The following is a 21315-nucleotide window of genomic DNA, read 5'->3' as shown; positions in this document are numbered from 1 at the left end:
GCTAGACACAGAGAGAGACATTTCCTGTCCGGCTGACTGAGACTAATCCTGAATGCAGAAACACCTCTACCCTAAATCTCCCCACTATAACGGGTCTACGCGTTCCTACGAAGAAAAGGCAAAACCACCCCGTCGAGACACTCTGATGCTCAGATCCCGGTGCTCTCCGGATTGCAAGAGTTTGAATAGACAAGCTCTCTACTAGTTTTGCTTTTGCCCTTCCTAGCGTGTATGTACAGCCTATGCAAAAACTCCTAGTAAGAAAACAAAAATTAGTAACAGGTACTTCTCTCGCGTGCGCTCTACGAGGGACGTAACCAGGCTGTCACGGAGAAGCCCCTCCCTTCCCACCCTACCCGGCTCAGCACCAGGTGCATCGTCTGTGACGTCACCCGCAGCGCCCGGAAACTCTCACTGCGGCCTCAGGAAGCATTCATCCCGTGCAGTCACCTGGTGCGCCGCCGTGGGAGCGGGCTCAACCTTCCCAACCCGCCGGGTGCCTACGTCGCGGGTTCCATGCACCCACGCCGAAGCCCACGGAGAGGAGCCCACTGTGCCCCGGGACGTTCCCGTCTCCCTGCCGGCCCCGTACAGCCCGAGGAAGGCTAAAAAGCACCCGGCTTGGGCACAGGGTCCCACCCCTATGACGTCACGGCTGTCGCGGAGCCCCGCCTCCTGTATGCGCGCGCGTGGCGCGTCTCTCTAGGAAGCCGGGAGGTCTCCTCTCGGTGGTCTTAACCCTTCTATTTTTGGAGGCGCGCTTCACCACGCTGCGCTGAGGAACCGAGGGGGTGCGCTGGCGGCGGGATGACGGGAACCTGATCCCGGGAAAGAACGAGCGAAAGCGAGGGTCTGAGAGTGAGAGGAGGAGAATCTCCCTAAACAGGCCGTGTGCTCATTAGTGTCGCAGGACCAGCATTCTCCCTGGGCCACGCGCGACCGGTGCTGTCTGAAAGAATAGCTCTTTCTCTCACAAGCCCTATCTCAGCAGTATCAGGACTGCGATTTTGAAAACCTGCGTATGGCGTATTTCTCTTTCTCTAAAAGGGTTGCCATTTTTGGCGGACACAAGATTGAGACTTCTAGTGGGCATTGCTAGACCCCGGGGCATCACTGGGCTCCAGTCAGTGGTCCACGGGGTCAGAAAGAGTCCGTTTCCTAGGCAGTGCCTCCTGTATCTCCTGAGAATTCTGTCTAGGAGGTGAGGGAGGGAGGGAGGGAGGAAGGGAGGGAGGGAGGGAGAGAGGGAGAGGGAGAGAGAGGGAGAGAGAGGGAGAGAGAGGGAGGGAGAGAGAGGGAGAGGGAGAGAGAGGGAGAGAGAGAGAGAGAGAGAGAGAGATCATAATGTGACATAGGAAAAGATATGCTTTTAACAGGCTGTGATTCCTACAATGGTTACAATTATTTAGACCGTTGTAATCACATTACAAGCCGCAGTGTATGAGATCTGGAGAAAGAAGGCATCTTTGGTTATCCAGTCTGCTGGAATACAGCCGATCCTGACAGTAGGTAGACATAGGGCTGGTGTGATCAGAAATTTGGTTTTATAATTAATCACAGGATGCCATTTACATTTCCAATACAATTTCCTTATGTTGACTACTACTGGGTGTACTGGGTGGGGGGGGGTGTGTGTGGAGGGTTGCTTTGCTTGTTTTGTCAAAAACGTAAAATTGAATGGCCTTTCCTGTCTGCGCCTCTCAAGGTACCAGCAAGAGAGAGAGAAAGGATTTTTAAAAAAAGATTCCATATTTTAAGGAGATTTGCAACAACTCCCTATCAAAAGGGCAGGGGCTCTTAGCTGGATGGAACCTCTTGGGATTCCGTAAAATGTTTTGTGAATAGTTTTTTTAGGGAAGCACTGGTTCTGGTGTTTTAGTTGGATATTGACGACATTTCAAACTGTACTTGAGATCTGCGTGAAATAGGTAAGTTACAGCTCTGGATTGGGAGAACCCAACCCTAGGGAAGGGTCTGAGGGAAGCACACCACAGAGTCAGTGGTCGAGAAGCCAGGTTATTGGGAGCTGGAATGCATGACTCCCGGCGGGCAACTCAGATCAAGCTCTGTCTTTCTGGACAGTTGTCAGACTGAAACATTGGGTAGAGGTCACAAACACCTCATGTCTGAACTCGGTATGTGACAAAGTCTCTCAATGGGGATATGAACAGCCACGTGGCTCAGAAGTTTCAATGCCTGCAACACAGCACCACAAACAGAGGAGGCCTCACCCTGGGACCCGGATCGCCCCCAGCTCAGAAGCATCACACCCTGGACACAGACTCGTATCCCAGTAACACACCAAGGGAAGCCAACCACATAGACTCACTGGCCTAGACAAGGAAGCCCGGGTGCTGGGAGCTGGAGTGGATGAGCTCCAGACCCAGGAAAGGGGAGCTAGGAGACCTCAACGCACTGGACATACAAGATTAAACAACGCACAGAACTCAAACTCCTGGGATCTCAAGAAATGAGGAGAGAGACACGAAACAGCTCAGAGACAATAAATTCTAAAATAGAGACCCACATGCGTTTTAGGAACCTGGCAACCTGCAACACAGAAACTTAACAGCTCACAGACCTCACACCCTGCACGTAGATGCCACACAATCACAGAGCTCACAACCCTGCATGCAGACACACAAACAGCACAGAGCACCTGTACTGTGAACACAGAGCTTGCTCGGACACCTCCTGTCCTGTGACCAATAACCTTTGTGATCTCACAACCTACAGTATGGGCCCCCAGGAGCTCAACTATGTCAACCTCGACAGAGACGCTCAGGAGAGCTCAAACCCTAATTCCCGAAATACATCATGGCAACAGCCCCAGTCACCTTACATTCTGCACACTGCACCCAAAACAGGCCAGATACCGCACACACTGGGAGAGAGCCCTAAATAGACCAGAGAACTCTCACTTGGGACACACAACACTCCACAGCTCACTGATCTCACACGCCGGACACACCCTCACACAGCTCAGACACCTCAAAGCCTGGACAGACCCCAAACCAGCTCAGAGAAATGACATCTTGCTTCTGACCACAAAAAGTCACCCCACACAGGACACATGCCAATGAGAGCCACAGTGAGGTCTCACCCAGCCCCATGAGTGAGACACAGAGACTGAAAGACAGAATTACAGAGAGCCTTTCTGGAACACAGCTGTCTCCAGGGCATTAGCCCCTATCCCAGCGTGCCCGTCCAGGCACCTGAGGAACGTCCTTTTCCAGGCGAAGGATGACCCCCTGGTGTTGCCATCATTGGCTGTTTTCTGGACGAAGACACAGCTGCACTAGGCCCAGGCCACACCCAGGAGGGCAGCTGGCCCTCCCTCCAGGCTTGACACACAGTAGAGCCCTCCACCCGTCAAAATGGGGCTATCTTCTAGGTTGGAAGTGTTCATACCATCCTCAGGAGACTCACACTGTCCTTAAGGCCCCAGAGCCCTCCTGCTGAGGAGTGGAAGCTGTGGAAGGTGGAGCAGCACAGTCCCATGCTGCTCAGGGTGGATCCAGCAGCCCCCACCCCCACCCCCACCCCCACCCCGAGCCTTGTGGAAGGCCTGGCCCACATCCCATTCACACTGAACACAGCGCTTCCTTCAGCCTTCTCAGCTCCTAAACCTCGGAGGCATTGCAGCCACCTGGTTTTCCCAGGGTCCATCTGAGCCCGGAACCAGAAGGACACCTTCAGCCAGCAGATCCTTTGCAAGCCCGTGAACACGAGCGGGGGAAGGAGATGGGGAAGGGGTTTGCATTGCCCTGCCAGGTAGATATGCCACAGACCACGTGCCTGACCACCGAGGCGCACCCCTGTTCCACCCACCGCTCCACCTTATCCTCTCCCCAAAGAGGAAACCTGTCCCCTCCTCTCAATGCCTAATTCTGCTTTAAAGGAAAGGTGGCATGAGGGTCTCCAGTTCCTGCCGGGCTTTGTGCAAACAGGGAGGCACGCGCATTTCCCCCCTCTCTTCTCGCACATGAGGCCAACACCAGAGCAGGGCTATTTGCTCACGGGCAGTATCTACTGTAAGGTGTGGAATTTGGGGACAGAGGCTGATGTGGGCCCAATTGGTGCACCTTGTCCTCCTCAGGGGACACACACACTGGCCCACCTCCGAGGCCATGGTGGATTTTCACAAACCCAGGAACCCAGGAACCCAGGAACCCAGGAACCCAGGAACCCAGTGTTGCATCTGCAGCCTTTCAGACTCAGGTGTGAATACAGTCAGGGCTTAATGCCTGACTGGGGAGAAGTTCACTGACTTGAGAACCCACCGATGACTTACTCACCTACCCTCAGCCAAACACCTCCCCCGTCTAATGCTTAAAATCCCATCATTTAAGCATTCACCTCTTTGGGTTGAGTAGGTCACCATCGGGTTCCCTGGAGAAACCTGGCCTGGAGTAGGTCATGAGCTCTCTAGAAGCTCTCTGCCCATCCAAGACCTCCATGTAGTCTCGTGGGCACATAACGGGACACTGGAGTAAGATTTAGTGATTGGTTATTGGGCCCTGATATCCATATCGTGGGATCCAGTACCCACTGTTAAAAAACCTAACAGGAAAATAGACTAGAGGACAGAATAAAAGCCAGTGATCCCACTGAGCTGGCTAGTATCTTCAGCCTCTTTTGCAGATCAGCAGCCTGAGGTTCCGGAGAAGGACTGCAACCCCCACCCCACTTCCACCTCCACTCTTCCAAGCCCCACCTCTGCACCCACAATCTCTCTGAGGATACCCCCACCTCCAGCCAACGGGAGCTCTCTCCCCTGGAAGAATCTGGTAGGCAATCCCATCTAGACCAGTCAGATCCAGTGGTGTCCTTCATCTCTGCCCTGCTCACCTATCAGGGAACCATCCACGAGCTCCATTGCCATCTTCCCTGGTCCCCATTTGATGAGAATCTGTAGAGCTGACGGGGTGGGGTCAGAAGTGGGATGATGGAGGGGCGCCTGGGTGGCTCAGCTGTTAAGCGTCTGCCTTCGGCTCAGGTCATGATCCCAGGGTCCTGGGATCAAGCCCCGCATCGGGCTCCCTTAGCTCAGTGGGAAGCCTGCTTCTCCCTCTCCCACTCTCGTCGTCTGTGTGTCAAAAAATAAAATCTTAAAAAAAAAAAAGTGGGATGATGGTGACCTCAGGGGAGGTGGAGGTCCTTGCATGGTGGTGAGCTCCCCGCACCATGCACACAATGGTTGGTTTGGGAACACAAGCCTCCCTCACTCCCGGTTGTACCTCCCAGAGCGGACTGCTTCTTCTGGGCCTCTCAGCGGTACATCCTAGTACAGGAAGGTACCTCCCACTGCTCCTCTACCAACCTTTCACCCTCTCCTGTCACCACACACTCTGGTAATTTGCCCAGACAGGGTCACAACACCCTCCAGCTCCCCCTCCTGCCCGGGAATACACCTAAATGGGTAGTGGATGGTTCCATCTCGGTCTTGCTACTCTTAAAATCCCCTGGGGGATCATTCCAGCTGCAGACTCCAAGATCGTGTAGACAGCCTGGGATAAAGAGCTCAGCCTCTTGTCAACAGCCCCTGCTGCACGAATGGGGTGCTGAGGAGGCCAGCAAGGGGGCATTTGTTACCCCAGCCACACCGAGGGAAGCATGAATTGGTAAAAGAACTTTGCAGGGCTCTGTGGTGGCATCTATCAAAATCTGATTCTACCCTGTCCCCACCCTCAGTACGATTTCAGCTTCATGAAAAGAGGAGCACACGTGGGTCTTCTGTGATGTCTCCCCAGCATTTAGAACAATATCAGGTACACAAGTAGGTACTCCGGAGATGTTTCTGTAGTAGCCAAAGGAACCTTGGATCCAGCAATTTCCACTGCTGCCAACTTGTCTTAAAGAAATATTTACACAGGCTGAGGGGCACCTGGGTGGCTCAGTCGGTTAAGCGTCTGCCTTCGGCTCAGGTCATGATCCCAGGGTCCTGGGATCGAGCCCTGCATCGGGCGCCCTGCTCAGTAGGGAGCCTGCTTCTCCCTCTCCCTCTGCCACTCCCCCTGCTTGTGCTCTCTCTCTCTGTGTCAAACGGATAAATAAAATCTTAACAAAAAAACGAGAAATATTTACACAGGCTTTGTGTACAATGACAAGATAAATTTCTGGGGGAAAGAAACTCTCAATGGCCATTAGCAGTCAACAACCTTTGGAAGGGGAAATGAGAGATGAAGTGTTCATATCATACCATGGACCACCCACTGGCCTTGAAACAGAATGAGAGGAGCAAATCTGTACTGGCCAGGAGTTTTATTTTATTTTTACATATATTTTTAAACGGGGAGCAGCATGTAATAACTACCCCTAAGTCAACCAGTGTCTGTATGTGTATATATGTATGTGACATGCAGTTTGTAAATACGGGTTAACACCTAATCCGGCTACAGCGGTCACCTCTGATGACCAAACTGATGAAGGCAAGATTTGGACAGCTTACTATGTCTTCAGGTGTAGCCAACTGTATTTCTAAAAATGGCCAAAAACCTATCCAAAGGTCCATGCTATCCTTTAATTTTTTTCATTTTATTGAGCTGTAAGTCGTGTACCATCAAATTCACCCTTTTTAGCTCTATATGCACAAGGTTGTGCAAACCGTCACCAATATCTAATTCCAGAACAAACCCCGTACCATTAGCAGTCCCTCCCCAATCCCCTGTCCCAGGAACCCTGGATATTCACTCATCGGCTTCATGTCTCCACAGATTTGTCCATTCTGAATACTTCAACTAAACAGGATCACACATTATGTGGCCTTTGAGTCTGGCTTCTTTCACTTAGCATAATATGTTCAGGACTCATCCATGTTGTAGCAAGTATCACGACTCCATTCCTTTTTGGCTGAACGTTATTCTACTATATGTATAGGTCACCATATGTCATATATTCATGACACGGTTGGCATTTGGGTTGTTTGCACTCTTCGACTGTTGTGATTAATGTTGCTAGGAACATTTGTATGCAAATTTTTGTGAGAGCTTATGTCCTCACTTATCTTCGATAGATACCTGGGAGGGGGATAACTGGGCCACACGGCAATTCTGTTTAACTTTTTGAGGAGCTGCCAAACTTTTCCACAGCAGATGTTCCGTTTTGCATCCCCACCAGCAGTGTATGAGGATTTCAATTTTTGCACATCCTCCCCAACCCTTCCTATTTTCATTTTTGAAATTCTATCCATACTAGTGGGTGGGAAGTTGTAATTCACTGTGCTTTCAAGTTTTGTTTCCCTAACGACTAATATTTTTTTTGAACATCTTGTCATGTCCTTATTGGATATTTGTACATCTTTTTTATAGAAATGTCTATTCAAATGCTTAGCCCGTTTTTAATTGGGTTGTCTTTTTACTGTTAATTTGTAAGAAATCTTTTTACATTCTGCATACGGGACGCTTATCAATACACAAATATTTTCTCCCATTCTTTGTTTTTGTTGTTTCACATTCTTATGGTGTCCTTTAAAGCAAAAATTTTTTCTAATTTTGAGGAAGTCATTTTTATCCATTTGGCATTTATTATCTGTGCTTTGGTGTCATAGCTAAGAATCCATCACCTAACCCAACGTCACAAAGATTCACTCCTATGCTCTTACAGAAGTTTTATAGTTTTAGCGCTTACATTTGAGTTTTGGTCCCTTTTGACGTAATTTCTATCTATGCTAGGAAGTTTGGATTCAAATTCATTCTTTAAATGTGAGTATCTAGTTGTCCCAGCACCATTTGGGACATGTAATTGTCTTGGCACTGCTGCCAACAATTAACTCACCGTGGTTGTACGGGTTATTTCTGGGCTCTCAATTCTATTCCGTTGATCCCTATGTCCACCCTTAGAGCAGTACTACATCGTATTGATTACTGGAGCTTTGAAATAATGTTTGAAATCGGAATGCATGAGTCTTCCACCTTTGGTTGTCTTCTGCGAGATCGTTTAAGCTACTCTGGGGCCCTGAAATTTCCACATGAATTTCAGGATCAGTCTCTCAATTTCTAAAACACTGCAGTTAGAGTATCGATAGGGATTACACTGAATGCTTGGATCAATTTGGGGAATGTTGCTAACTTAACATCAGGTGTCCCAATCCATGAACACAGGAGGTCTTTCCATTTATTTAAGTATGCTTTAATCTCTTTCAACTGTGTTTTCTAATTTTCGGTGCATAACTCTCACACCTGTTTGGTTAAATTTATTCCTAAATCTGTCATTCTTTTGACTCTACTGTAACTGAAATTGCTTTCTTTTCTTACTTATTTGGATTATTCACTGCTAATGTATAGAAATAGAATTGATTTTTGTATATCAATCTAGTTTACGCTAGGGTTAAACTAACTATAGCAACAAAAGAACTGAAGTCCAACTTGACTAACGAAAAGATCGACTCAAACACCAACACCCTCTGATGAAAAAGCAAACAAGAGGGACACGTTACATACAAGGGAACCAATAGAATGGCAGGCTACTTACTCCTCAGAATCCATGAGACCCAGAATTTTCGGACTCATGCAAATGCTTTTGAAAAATGAAGGTGAAACGAAAACTTCAAAACAAACAAAAAAGCTGAGGAAATGCATACCCAGCAGATCTGCCCTACAAAACATGTTAAAGGAAGTACTCTGGGAAGAGGCAAATGATAGCCAAAGAAAATCAGGGATCTTGGGGCGCCTGGGTGGCTCAGTCGATTAGGCGTCTGCCTTCGGCTCAGGTCATGGTCCCGGGGTCCTGGGATCGGGCCCCGCGTCGGGCTCCCTGCTCGGTGGGGAAGCCTGCTTCTCCCTCTCCCTCTGCCTGCCGCTCCCCCTGCTTGTGCTCTCTCCCTCTCTCTCTGTCAAATAAATAAATAAAATCTTAAAAAAAAAAAAAAGAAAAATCAGGATCTATACAAAGAATTGAATAGGGCTGGGCATGGTTAATTTGTGGGTGAATAGGAATTTTTTCTCTTATATTTAATCTCCTTAAAGGAGAAGTATCTAAAGTAATAATAGTAACAATGTATTATGGGGTTTAAGACACTGGTAGAAATAAAATTCAAGGCCACCACGGCACCAAGGATGGAGAAAGGAAGTGGAGGTACAGTCGTATGATTCTTTTTTTTTTATTGTTATGTTAATCACCATATATTACATCATTAGTTTTTGGTGCAGTGTTCCATGATTCATTGTTTGTTCATAACACCCAGTGCTTCATGCAGAACGTGCCCTCCTCAATACCCATCACCAGGCTAACCCATCCCCCTCCCCCCCCTCCCCTCTAGAACCCTCAGTTTGTTTTTCAGAGTCCATCATCTCTCATGGTTCCTCCAGTCGTATGATTCTTACAGTGTACATGAAGTGGTAGAGTATCATTTGAATGCATGCTGTGACAAGCACCAATATATACTGTAAACCCTAGAGCAACCATTTGAAAAGACCCTTTAAGGTGTATAACTAGTAAGCCAACAGTGGGGATAAAATGGAATAACAGCAAATGTTCAACTGATCCAAAATTATGGACAGAATAGGAACATCTGAATAAAAAATACATACGATAGAAATATACAGCCAGCCAGATGGTACCTGTACATGTCAAGTGTTAACACGCTAAATGTACATTGCCTACACATCAATTAAAAGACCTAATTTGACACTTTAGATAAAAATAGCAAGACCCAACTATATACTGTCAAAAGAATCCCACTTTAAGTATAAATACATATATAAGTTAAGTGAGTGGAAAATGGTAATGCTATGGTCTGAAGGTGTCTCCTCCCAAACTCTCACGTTAAATATAACCCTCAAAGATGACAGTATTAGGAGGCTGGCCTTTTTGGGAGGCGTAAGTCCTCGGGCAGAGCCCTCATGAACGGGACAAGGGCCCTTATAAAAGAGGCTCCAGAGAGATCCAGGTCACACGACCACAAATCTGTGACCTAGAACAGGGCCTTCACTAGAGCCCAACCAAGCTGGCCCTTGATCTTGGCTCTCCAACCTCCACAACCGTGAGAAATAAGTTTGTGCATAAGCCACCTCGTCTGTGGTATTTTGTTCCTGCATCCCGACCACACTAAGGCACACCCAGCAAACGTGAATCAAATGAGTAGCCGGAGGGGCTAAATTAATATTGCACAAATACACTGCAGAACGAGGATTTTCACAAGGGAAAAGACAGATTTACGTAATAAAAGGGAGGTCTAGCCATCGAGAAGATATAAAAATCACAAGCACGCATGCATTTTTAAAGCACAAGAGCTGAAAAGTAATAAAACTAAGAAGAAAAACAGACAAATCAGTTATAGCGAGAGCCTTCAGCATTCTCCTGCCCACAACTGACAGTACAAGTGGACAATACAATCAGACACCCTATGGAACAGCGGAGTATCACTATCCACAGACATGACCTACCGGATACTTACAGAAGGACAGTGGAATACACATTCTTCTGAAGTGCACATACAGAGTTCACCAAGACAGACCATGTGCTGTGCCATAAAGCAAACCTCAACTTCTAAAGGACCAAAATCATACAAACTAGGTTCTCTGACCACAAAGAATGAAAATAGAAATGGGTTGCAGCGAGGTACCTGGAAAACCACAAGATATTTTGAAATTAAATGACATTTCTAAATAACGCCGGGGATCAAAGAAGAAACCGCAAGAAGGTGAAAAGGAAAACACAGCATATCAAAATTTGCGAGGTGAATCTAAAACAACGCACTGAGGGAAATTTCTATCATTAAATACTTATATTAGAAAAGAAGAATTGTCTCAAATCAATTATCTAAGCTGTCACCTTAAGAAATTAAAAAAGCAAAATCAATTTAAACCTAAGGCAAGTGGAAAAAGTATAACGGAGGTCTGAACAGAAATCAACTTAGTAGAAATCATAAAGTCGATACGAAGGAATCCATGAAACTAAGAACGGGTTCTCTGACAAGATCATTAAATCTAATAGGTTTAGCCAGAGTGATAAAAATGAACGAGGGCAGGGGCGCCTGGGTGGCTCGGCCGATTAAGAGTCTGCCTTTGGCTCAGGTCATGATCCCAGGGTCCAGATCGAGCCCTGTGTCGGGTTCCCTGCTCAGTGGGGAGCCTGCTTCTCTGTCTCCCTCTGCCACTCTCCCTGCTTGTGGCTCTGTCAAAGAAACAGATAAAATCTTTTAAAAAAAAAATGAGGGCAGAGTGACACAGATGACTAATATCAGTATCGCCAGAGGGGACATCAAATACAGATCCTTCAGACATGAACTGGATAAGAAAATATTATTAAAAATATTATCCAAACAAAGATGAAATGGGAAAACTCCTTGAAAGACACTAGCTAGCAAACCTCAGTCAAGAAGTCGTTAACACGGGGGCGCCTGGGTGGCTCAGATGGTTGAGTGTCTGCCTTTGACACAGGCCATGACCTCAGGGTTCTGGGATTGAGCCCCACGTCGGGCTCCCAGCTCAGCGGGGAGTCTGCTTCTCCCTCTCCCTCTGTCTCTCCCCCTGCTTGTGCCCTCTCTCTCTCAAATTAATAAATAAAATCTTTTTTAAAAAAAAAAGACATAGTTAACACGAATGGCCCTATACCTATCAAAGAGAATGAATTCAATAAATCAAACACAAAAAAACCATTCCCTCACAAAAAACTCAAGGCTTAAGTGGCTTCATTGTTTAAATTCTATCAGGGGCGCCTGGGTGGCTCGGTCAGTTAGGCGGCTGCCTTCGGCTCGGGTTGTGATCCCAGGGTCCTGGGATCGAGTCCCACATGGGCTCCCTGCTCAGCAGGGAGCCTGCTTCTCCCTCTCCCTCTCCCTCTGCCTGCCCCTCTGCCTACTTGTGCTCTCTCTGTCAAATAAATAAGCAAAATCTATAAAAAAAAATAAATTCTATTAAACATAGATGGAAGAAATAATGCCAGTTTTGTACAAAATCTTCCAGGTAACTGAAGATGATGTTACACGTCCTAAAGCATGTTATAGAGCCAGCAACATCCTGACATGAAAGCAAGACAAAACGTTTTTAACAATATAAATTACAGACTGTGAAAAAAAATAAAGGGAAATATCACTATAGAGTTCAGAGCCTAGAAGGGAGAGCCATACTGCTCAACATCAGTTACAGGAAGGGCTGTCCATTATAGACCCAACAGAAGACTAATCAACATGATAGAACCTCAATTCCAGGCCCCAACACGGCATCGCCTACAAGACAGCAACTACCCTTGCAACCCAGCCGATGAGAAACTGTCATCATTCTGAACTCTTGCTTTTTGTCCAATGGACTTTTGTTCAAAACAACCCCTTCCGACTTCCTCCTTCTCCATAAAATAACATTCCTCTCCTTTGTTGGACTTGCCTAGGATTTTGCCTTAGGTTGCTCGTTCCAATTTCTAATTCTCCGCTATTCCTGAACAGACCCATTTTTTTTGCTGGTAAAATAACTGGCTGTTTTACTTTTAAGGCTAACAAGAGCAATGCAACTCATGAGCACAGATGCAGTAATCCAAAATAAAATATTAGCTGTTTGAAACCAGCAATATATACAAAAGATAAAATACCATAGTGAAATGGCATTTGCTCTACGGCTTCAAGATGGGTTGAGTGTTTGATAATCAATCACTCTAACTGACCATAATAACAGACTAAAAATATATGAGCATCTCGACAGATGCATAAAAAGCATCTGATAAAATGTACCTCATAAAAACTCCTAGCAAATCAGGAGTAGAGAGGGGTTTCCATCTTAGTCTCTTAGGGTGGATGTAACAAAACTACCATAGACTGGATGAGTTACAGAAACAAGAGAAATGTATTTCTTACACTTTCGGATGCCGGGAAGCCCAACATCAAGGTGCCAGCAGATTCGGCATCAGGGGAGGCCCTGCGTCCTGCCACACAGACTGCTGACTTCTTCTCCTCACATGGCAGGGGGGCCGAGGGAGCTCTCGGGGGTCTCTTTTATAAGGGTGCTAATGCCGTTCGTGTGGGCTCCATGCTCATGACCTGATCATCTCCCAAAGGCCCCACCTCCAATTACCATCATACCGGAGAAAGGCTTCACTATGAATGTTGGGGAGATGGCAATATTCATTCCGTCTATGGCAACATCCTTAAACGGATAATTGGCACCTACCAAAAGATCGAAAGCTAATGTAATCGTGAATCGTCAAGGTCTGAATGCTTCCCTTCCAAGACAGCGAACACGGCAAGCATGTGTACTTTTGCCACTTCTAGTCAATAGTTTACTGGCTGTTCTAGCCAATAAAAAAGTCAAGAAGAAAGAAAGAAGTAACACAGTCATTATTCACAGGCAAAACCTGAATCCAGAAAAAGAATCCACAGAAAAGTTACTTGAATTAAGAGGCCAGTTTAGCAAAGTAACAAGATACAAAATCAGTATGCAAAAGTCAATTGTTTGTATATACCGGCCATAAACAATCAAAAACGGACATTGTAAAAAGCAACACTACATAGTATACTACTAAAAAACAGGAAAAGGGAAGTGTGCCACCACCGTCCCCACTCCCCAACTACAGAATTGTGGCTCAGTGGTTTTGAAGCAGAGAGCTCCTCTCAGAGGAATGAATTCCATCTGCAATGGAGTGTTTTGAAGGTTAGGCCTAGGGGCACTTTCAAAACAGTGGAGGCCGTGGGGTAAAAGGCAACCCGGAGGAGACTGGTGGAATTCCTGGACATAGAGGATCAACTGTAGGCTGGCTGGATTACCTGACACAATCAGGGAGAAGAGACAGCTGGAAGGAGCCTGCCTAGGGTCGGAACAAAATCCCAGACACTAACCTTGACAGCTGGCCCTTCAAAGGAGCGGGGATTTCAGGTTCAGGTTCAGATTATGAAGCAATATAGCCAGGGCACTGTTGAAAAGAGTAGAAGCAGCCCCCAGTTAGCGGACCTGGACAGCTGGGTTTGGTCAGGGAAAGAGACAATCAAAGACAGCCCTGCCCAAACCAGTCACCCCAAGGTGACAGTGGGCATACCCGTGTCGGCTCTCCCTGAGGAGTCAAATCTGAAGCATAACACAGCTAGGATGGGGGGCGAGGCTAGGGGGAGAGTAAGGAGTGAAAACAGACTCTAAATAAACCAGCCAGACCCTAAACAACTAAACAAGCTAACAGCAATAACAAATCCAGGAAGGGGTGTGACGGTCTGGTACCCAGAACTGTTATAATATTTTAGACGGTGTAGCAACCGGACTATTTTAGATTGTCAGGTTTCCAGACAAGAAAGAAAACTTAGGATACATGCAAAGACACAGGGAAGTATGAATAAGCGAGCAACAGAAACTGCCTGTGGTTGCAACCAGATGTCAGATTTGACAAGGAATTCAAAGTTGCTGTTATAAATAGGTCCAGAGAACAAAAGGAAACCGCAATCAAAGAAGTAAAGGAAGGTATGATGAAAATGTCACATCAAATAGAGAATAACAATAAAGAGAGAACAATTATCAAAAAGAACCAAATAGAAGTTCTGGAGTCAAAGAGTGCAATAACTGAAGTCAAAAATTCACTCAGGGAGAGCGACAGTTGTTGAACTACCAGAGAAAGATTTAGCCATCTTGAAGACAGGCATATAGAGATTACAGAATCTGGAGAAAGAGAGGAAGACAAATGAGGAAAATAAACTGAGCTGCACAGGAATGTGGGACACTCTTAGGAACGCCCACAGAGAGCATGAGAATCCCACAACACAGACAGAAAGGAGCAGAAAAAATATTCAAAAGGAAACTGCCTGAAAGAAACTAAAGGAACTCCAGACAGGAGAAACGAGAAGAGATTCAGACATATCATAGGAAAAACGCTGAAAGCCGAAGGCAAGGAGAAACTCTTGAAAACAACAAGAGAAAATGACCCCTCACTTATGGGGGCAATCCAATCAGATTAACAGCAGACTTCTCAGCAGAAACAATGGAGGCCAGAAGGAAGTGGGATAATCATTCAAAAGGCTCAACAACCAAGAATCTCATATCCCGTAAACTCTTTAAAAGTGAAAGCAACACTACTGAATTTGTTCCTTAGTTCTAACGGTTGTTTTGGTTTGGTTTGGTCTTTGTCAGAGTCTTCAGGGTTTTCTACGGATAAGAGCATGTCGTCCGAACCTGGTGGGCATGATGGCTAAGTAAAATAAAGCAGACACAGAAAGACAAACACTGCGTGATCTCAGTTATACATGCAATCTAAAACAGACTCTTAGAAGCAGAGTGCAGAACAATGGTTGCCAGGGGGTGGGGCAGGGGTAAGTGGGGAGGTGATGGTCAAAGGTCCAAAGTTCTAATTATGCCAGAAAAACAGGTTCTGGAGATCTACTCTACAGCACAGTGCCTTTAGCTGATGATACCGTGTTGTAGACTTAAAATCGCTAAGAGATGATCTTATGTTAAGTGTCCTTACCACTAATGATGATAATATAGTAACAACCACACCAACAAAAACAAACGGGGCTAGACGCCCGGAGCCAGCACGGTGAGGACCATGTTGCTTCCGAACATCCTGCTCACCGGTACACCAGGGGTTGGAAAAACCATGCTAGGCAAAGAACTTGCATCAAGATCAGGACTGAAATACATTAATGTGGGTGATTTAGCTCGAGAAGTCTGATCAACGGATATCGTGGAGTCTGGCAAGATGGCTTCTCCCAAGAGCATGCCGAAAGATGCACAGATGATGGCACAAATCCTGAAGGATATGGGGATTACAGAGTATGAGCCAAGAGTTATAAATCAGATGTTGGAGTTTGCCTTCCGAAATGTGACCACAATTCTAGATGATGCAAAAATTTATTCCAGCCATGCTAAGAAAGCCACTGTTGATGCAGATGATGTGCGACTGGCCATCCAGTGTCGTGCTGATCAGTCTTTTACCTCTCCTCCCCCAAGAGATTTTTTTATTAGATATTGCAAGGCAAAGAAATCAAACTCCTTTGCCATTAATCAAGCCATATTCAGGCCCCAGGTTGCCACCTGATAGATACTGCTTGACTGCTCCAAACTATAGACTTAAATCTTTACCAAAAAAGGCATCTACTTCTGCGGGAAGAATAACAGTTCCACGGTTACGTGTTGGTTCAGTTACTAGCAGACCAAGTACTCCCACACTTGGCACACCAACCCCACAAACCATGTCTGTGTCAACTAAAGTAGGGACACCAATGTCCCTCACAGGGCAAAGGTTTACAGTACAGGTGCCCACTTCACAGTCCCCAACTGTAAAAGCATCAATTCCTGCAACATCCGCAGTTCAGAATGTTCTGATTAATCCATCATTAATTGGGTCTAAAAACATTCTTATTACCACTAACATGGTGTCATCACAAAATACTGCCAATGAATCATCAAATGCGTTGAAAACGAGAAGATGATGACGATGACGATGATGATGATGACGATGATGACTATGATAATTTGTAATCTAGCCTTGATGCTTGTAACATGTATACTTGGTCTTGAAACCATTGTACTGAGATTAAACATGCATGCTGGGTATTTTCAAGTTGTGTTGTAGAAAACTTAACTGGCATTTAATGAGTAAATATGGTTATCCTTTCCAAAAAGAACAACAACAAAAAAACAAATGGGGTGGCAGGAAACTGTGGGAGGTGATGGCTACATCTACGTCCCTGATGGCAGTGATGGCAGATATCTGCATACGTACTCGTCAAGTGGTACACATGAAATACATGCAGCTCTACCTATCAATCATACCTCCATAAAATGCACCTCTTTGGCACCACTAATCACGGGGGTAATTTTTATGTTTCTGTGTATGATGGTTAGATGAACTATTCTCTTCTGATTTGGCATAAACACCACGAAAACACGGAAGTGTCTTTATTCATTCTATCCCCCAGGCACCCAACACAGTGTCTAGATAGTGGTTGGGAACTTGGTGAATCACAGTTAAATGAATGGAGTCTCCCCGTGTTTGTGTGTCACTCTCTCTCTCTCTCTCTCTCTCTCTCTCTCACACACACACACACACACGGTCGCCATCATACTCATGCAGATCAGTGAGCAGTGCCTGGGCACACACCCTGACCTGGATTAGGAGGTGGAGGAGCACCAGCAGTTTTGCTGGATGGTGGCTCTGGTGGCTCTGAGCTTCTGTAAGGTGAAGTAGCATGACTGTCAGCGGGGCTAAGAAGCTTTCCGAGTCTAAGGTCAAGGCTGAGACCTTTGTGCCTTCACACACTCAGTGTCCCCTTGTTACCGCCAATGGTGGGTCCTCAGACTGCTCATCACCACGCTCAGTGATTCCCTCCCAGACCTCGGGCCAGGGCGCTCTCTCCCCACAATAATGGAGCACGCTACTCTCTTAGCAGAAAAGCAAGGCCAGAAAATAGGTTTTTTGTCGTTCGTCCCCTCTTGACGTGTTTTCTCACCTTTTATTCACTTCCATGGTTCTCCTTTGAGTCTCCCAACCCAACCTGCTAATTCCCAACCAGTGACTACAACACCTGTGCATGCGGCTCACTGGCAATGTAGGCGTCTATTGGAGGAGAGCTGGATCTAACTACCGGACGATGTATTTTCTTTCTGCTTTCTCATCTGAATCTGTAAGCTTCCAGACGTCAAGAAAAGTACTCCAGCTGGCCCACAAAAGGAGAATGCTTCAGGTGAGGATGCCACTCTCATGCACAGCGTGGTGCAAAGCAGTGCTGCCTCATAAGAACCACACGCTGCCCCGCTGCACCGCAGGGGCCAAAAGAGAATGAAAGCCTAAGAAATCTTAGTGCAGATCCCTCATCTCAACGGCACAACCGTCTCCTCTCAGGGACATGCAAGCTGTTGTCTGGTTTGGTTTGGTTTCAGCCTGCATCCTCTGGGGCGATTTCATAGCACTTGCAGACTTAGCTAACCTTCCATCCAAAGCTCTCTGCTTCCCCCGCTGCTCCTCTCTACTGTACCACATCGCTCCTCTCTGCATTAAATGCCCAGACTGGGTTTTCACCCGGCAAGGGTATCAAAGCCGGAGTCTTCATAAAAACGACTTGAAACTCGTACCAGAGACACTGGCTGTGCAATAAGAATGAAGATACAGCAAATCAAACAGTGAACAAAATGTTATTTGCAAATTATCTAGCATCTCACACTTAGGGTAAATGACTTAATGTGGTGTACTCTCTTCCAGGCTTCATGCTATGCATTTTTTAAATTATGAGATTGGAGTGGGGAGGTCATCTACACTCTTTCATCTGCTGTTTTGTTTCCTAACGTTATACCATAAACTACTGTCCATCATGATAATGATGATGAGGATACTGATGCTGACGTCCACATGTACAGACCTTGATATGAACCAGACGCCCACTTAGTGATGTGCCTAGAGTGACTTGTCACCCCACAGGGTCTCATGCACTGAAGAGACATCATGTTCAATCCATACCCAGATCCAGTGTAATCAGATTAAGTTGCTGCACACGTTCACCTGTCTTTTGAGCCAGAGGACACCGGACACGGAGGTGCACTGCAGTTTAGGGCCAAATCCCACGTCTCTTTATGTTTCTCTCTGACCTGGGTACCACCACCCTGACTCTGCCCTTGCTGGCTAGGTGGCTTTGGGTAAGTTACTTCCCCTCTTAACCTCCACGTGTCTCAGTTTCCTGGTCTGTAAACAGGGCATGTCAACCTTAAAAATACTTACCTCCCAGTGTTGCAGTGACTAGTCAATGACTCAAAAAAAAATTCTATCTGTAGGGAAAGAGCTAAAAACAATGCCAGGCCTATAGTAAGCCTCCTGACATGTGAGCTTCTATTCCTATGTCTCTTTACTTCTGCTTTCTGCTTGCGCCCCTCATCCTCCCCTCCTGTTTGCCACGACTTCTCTCTTCCTGCCCCCAGTATACCTTCACCTCGCCCTCTCCCTTTCCCTCCCCACCGCCCCTTTCCTCAGACTCTCCAAAAACACTGTTTACCATCTCCTCATGATGGAGCTCAGAACATATTAATACATCGGCCTTTTGTTCAAACAATAATGAATATTAGTGGAAGAGAAAAATCCACACGATAAAACAGGCCACGTGAGAACTCCATGAGAAATAAAGTCTTACCGATGACAATTTGACCTAGTAACCGTTTCATAGCGTTCCCAGATTCACCCGTGACCGTCTGATGCAGGAGAAGTGGATTCAGTAGAAGAGCAAGAAAAGGAGCCACGTGATGAGGTTCTTTGGCCTTTAAATTTCACTCTTTGACATGATCATGCAAATTCACCGACTCGTGTTCTATCCTTATCCAGTGACCACTTACTTTTCCAACCATCGTACAAGACGTACAAACGGGTCATTTGGTCTAATTTCCTAGAGAAGTTTCCACTCGGACTTCATAATCACCCATAAGGAGAGCTGAATACCCCCTATGCTGAGAAACATACGCCCTCCCCTGTGCCCCCGCCCCCGACTCGATTCTGGAGTCCCTGAGGAGCTGGCGTGATCGTGCCAAGTCTCTCCAGTGAGTCAGAGGTAGCCTCGACACCATCTGTCCGGAACACACTTCAGGGAGATGTGGGAAGGACAACAGGAACAGCAGCTAGAAATGACTGACAGCTCTCCACATGCCAGGCGCTGTCCTGACAACTTTCCTTGTCTTAACATAGAAGGTGCTCTAAACGGCCCCAAGCAGCAGCTACATTTACCACTAACTAGCGTTTCCATGTTGCTACAGGAAACGAGGTTCACGGACGTTAGGGAATGTGCTCAGTGTCGCCCAGCTGTAAGCGGTGGAGGCACAGGTCTGAAGGCGCTGTGGAAAACTCACCCTGCTGTGTATTTGTTCAATCAATGGTAAGCTCCAATGGCCACTGCAAAATATTTAGAATAACGGCTAACCCAGACCAGACTGGTTTCATAGCATGGAACCGCGCAGGAAACAGAAATGTGATTTCAACAGCAATCACGTAGATGGAAGCTCGACAGGATTGGATTCAGGAGACTTTCTGCAAACAGTACTCTCAGAGCCTCCTTAGAACAGCAGACAGCACATCAGTCTCCTAGCCAAAGGCATTGGGTTTGTGCACCAGAGAAGGCACCAAAGTGGTGTCGCTTCCGCACCCTCACAGTGGAGAGAGAAGCCTGGCGGCAGGAAAAACAGGACCATTCCCCTGCTCCAGTAGTTCCCAGACAAGCTGTCCACATGAGTCAGAACCCAGGAACTTTGAAAAAATGCACATGCTGGGGCGCCTGGGTGGCTCAGATGGTTAAGCGTCTGCCTTCAGCTCAAGTCATGATCCCAGGATCCTGGGATCGGGCCCCACATCGGGCTCCTGGCTCAGCGGGGAGTCTGCTTCTCCCTCTCCCTCTGTCTCTCCCCCTGCTCATGCTCTCTATCTCTGTCTCAAATGAATAAATAAAATCTTTTTAAACAAATGCACACACTCTGATCCACACCCAGTGAATCTCATTTAGTGTGGCCACAACGGTGCCCTAGACTGTGATTTTTAACTCTGCCTAGGAAACACTCAAGAACTTTATTAAGCCCCTTTGGGAGCGAGCCTGTCTCCAAGGTAGTGACTTTCTTGACAGACACGCACATGAGAAGACCAGCCTGAAAGCAGGCAAGAAGACGGAACATAATGAACACGGCGTGAGAGGCAAAGCAAGGGCAGGGCAGTGCATTTTCTGAGAAGACATCATGACCCCGCTGGCCTTTCTTCCTGAAGGCTTCCGTCTATCTCAAAACCATTTTCTTTGGGGCGCCTGGGTGGCTCAGTCATTGGGTGTCTGCCTTTGGCTCAGGTCATGATCCCAGGATCCTGGGATCGAGCCCCGCATCAGGCTCCCTGCTCGGCGGGAGGCCTGCTTCTCCGTCTCCCACTCCCCCTGCTTGTGTTCCCTCTCTCGCTGTGTCTCTCTCTGTCAGATAAATAAATAAAATCTTAAGAAAACAAAAAACAAAAAACCATTTTCTTCAAGGCCAGTGGATGGGGATGGTGACAGGAGATGACATTTAGATCCCACGATGGCATGGGCTTTTCTCAAGGACCATGTAACCCATATGATGTGAGGTTACGCGATCTATTATCCCCACCTCCTCTCAGCCTTCGGTTCATTCTCGCACCCACACTCCATTCCACATCAGCCAGGAGCAACCAGAACTTGGGACCAATGTCTTCCCTTCCCCTGCCAGAAACCTGCCCCTGACCTTAGAAGATCGTCTCCCTCTTCTTCTTGTAGCTGTCCGTCTGTGATCTCATCTGCTGGCCCAAACAGGACAGTAGCTTCAAGCCCAAGCCCTAGCCCAGCCCCCACCCCCCCACCCCCACCCCCCGCCCCGCTGTCTGCACGTGGAAAGGTTTCTCATCAATGAGGAGAAGCCCAGGTCCAGGAGCTAAGAGCCATGA

At 46.8% G+C, this 21315-nt stretch overlaps 2 protein-coding genes across 4 annotated transcripts in view; one reads left to right on the top strand and one right to left on the bottom strand.

The window, feature by feature from the left end:
* The window catches only part of LOC112819244 (protein FAM156A/FAM156B-like), a 30558-nt gene extending 12703 nt beyond the window's left edge, over positions 1-17855 (bottom strand). Inside the window, exon 1 of one of the 3 annotated variants that reach the window (XM_073890469.1) lies at positions 17837-17855. The gene's annotated coding sequence lies outside the window, so the exon portion shown is untranslated. Of the gene's footprint in view, positions 1-356; positions 380-450; positions 663-17836 lie in introns of those variants that run through there. The other 2 variants (XM_025866236.2, XM_025866237.2) reach the window with 2 other exon arrangements.
* On the top strand, positions 15454-16531 carry LOC112819243 (transcription initiation factor TFIID subunit 9-like). Its single transcript, XM_073890470.1, is given in 4 exon segments — positions 15454-15492; positions 15598-15861; positions 15863-16324; positions 16326-16531. Coding segments are annotated over 4 exon segments (828 nt in total). The 3' UTR covers positions 16389-16531.
* Positions 17856-21315: the final 3460 nt, after the last annotated feature.

Source organism: Callorhinus ursinus, unplaced genomic scaffold (genome assembly GCF_003265705.2).
Source record: "Callorhinus ursinus isolate GAN/ISIS: 27379988/994484 unplaced genomic scaffold, GSC_fseal_2.0 scaffold317, whole genome shotgun sequence".
Taxonomy (NCBI): domain Eukaryota; kingdom Metazoa; phylum Chordata; class Mammalia; order Carnivora; family Otariidae; genus Callorhinus; species Callorhinus ursinus.
This window is presented reverse-complemented; position numbering and strand designations above follow the sequence as displayed.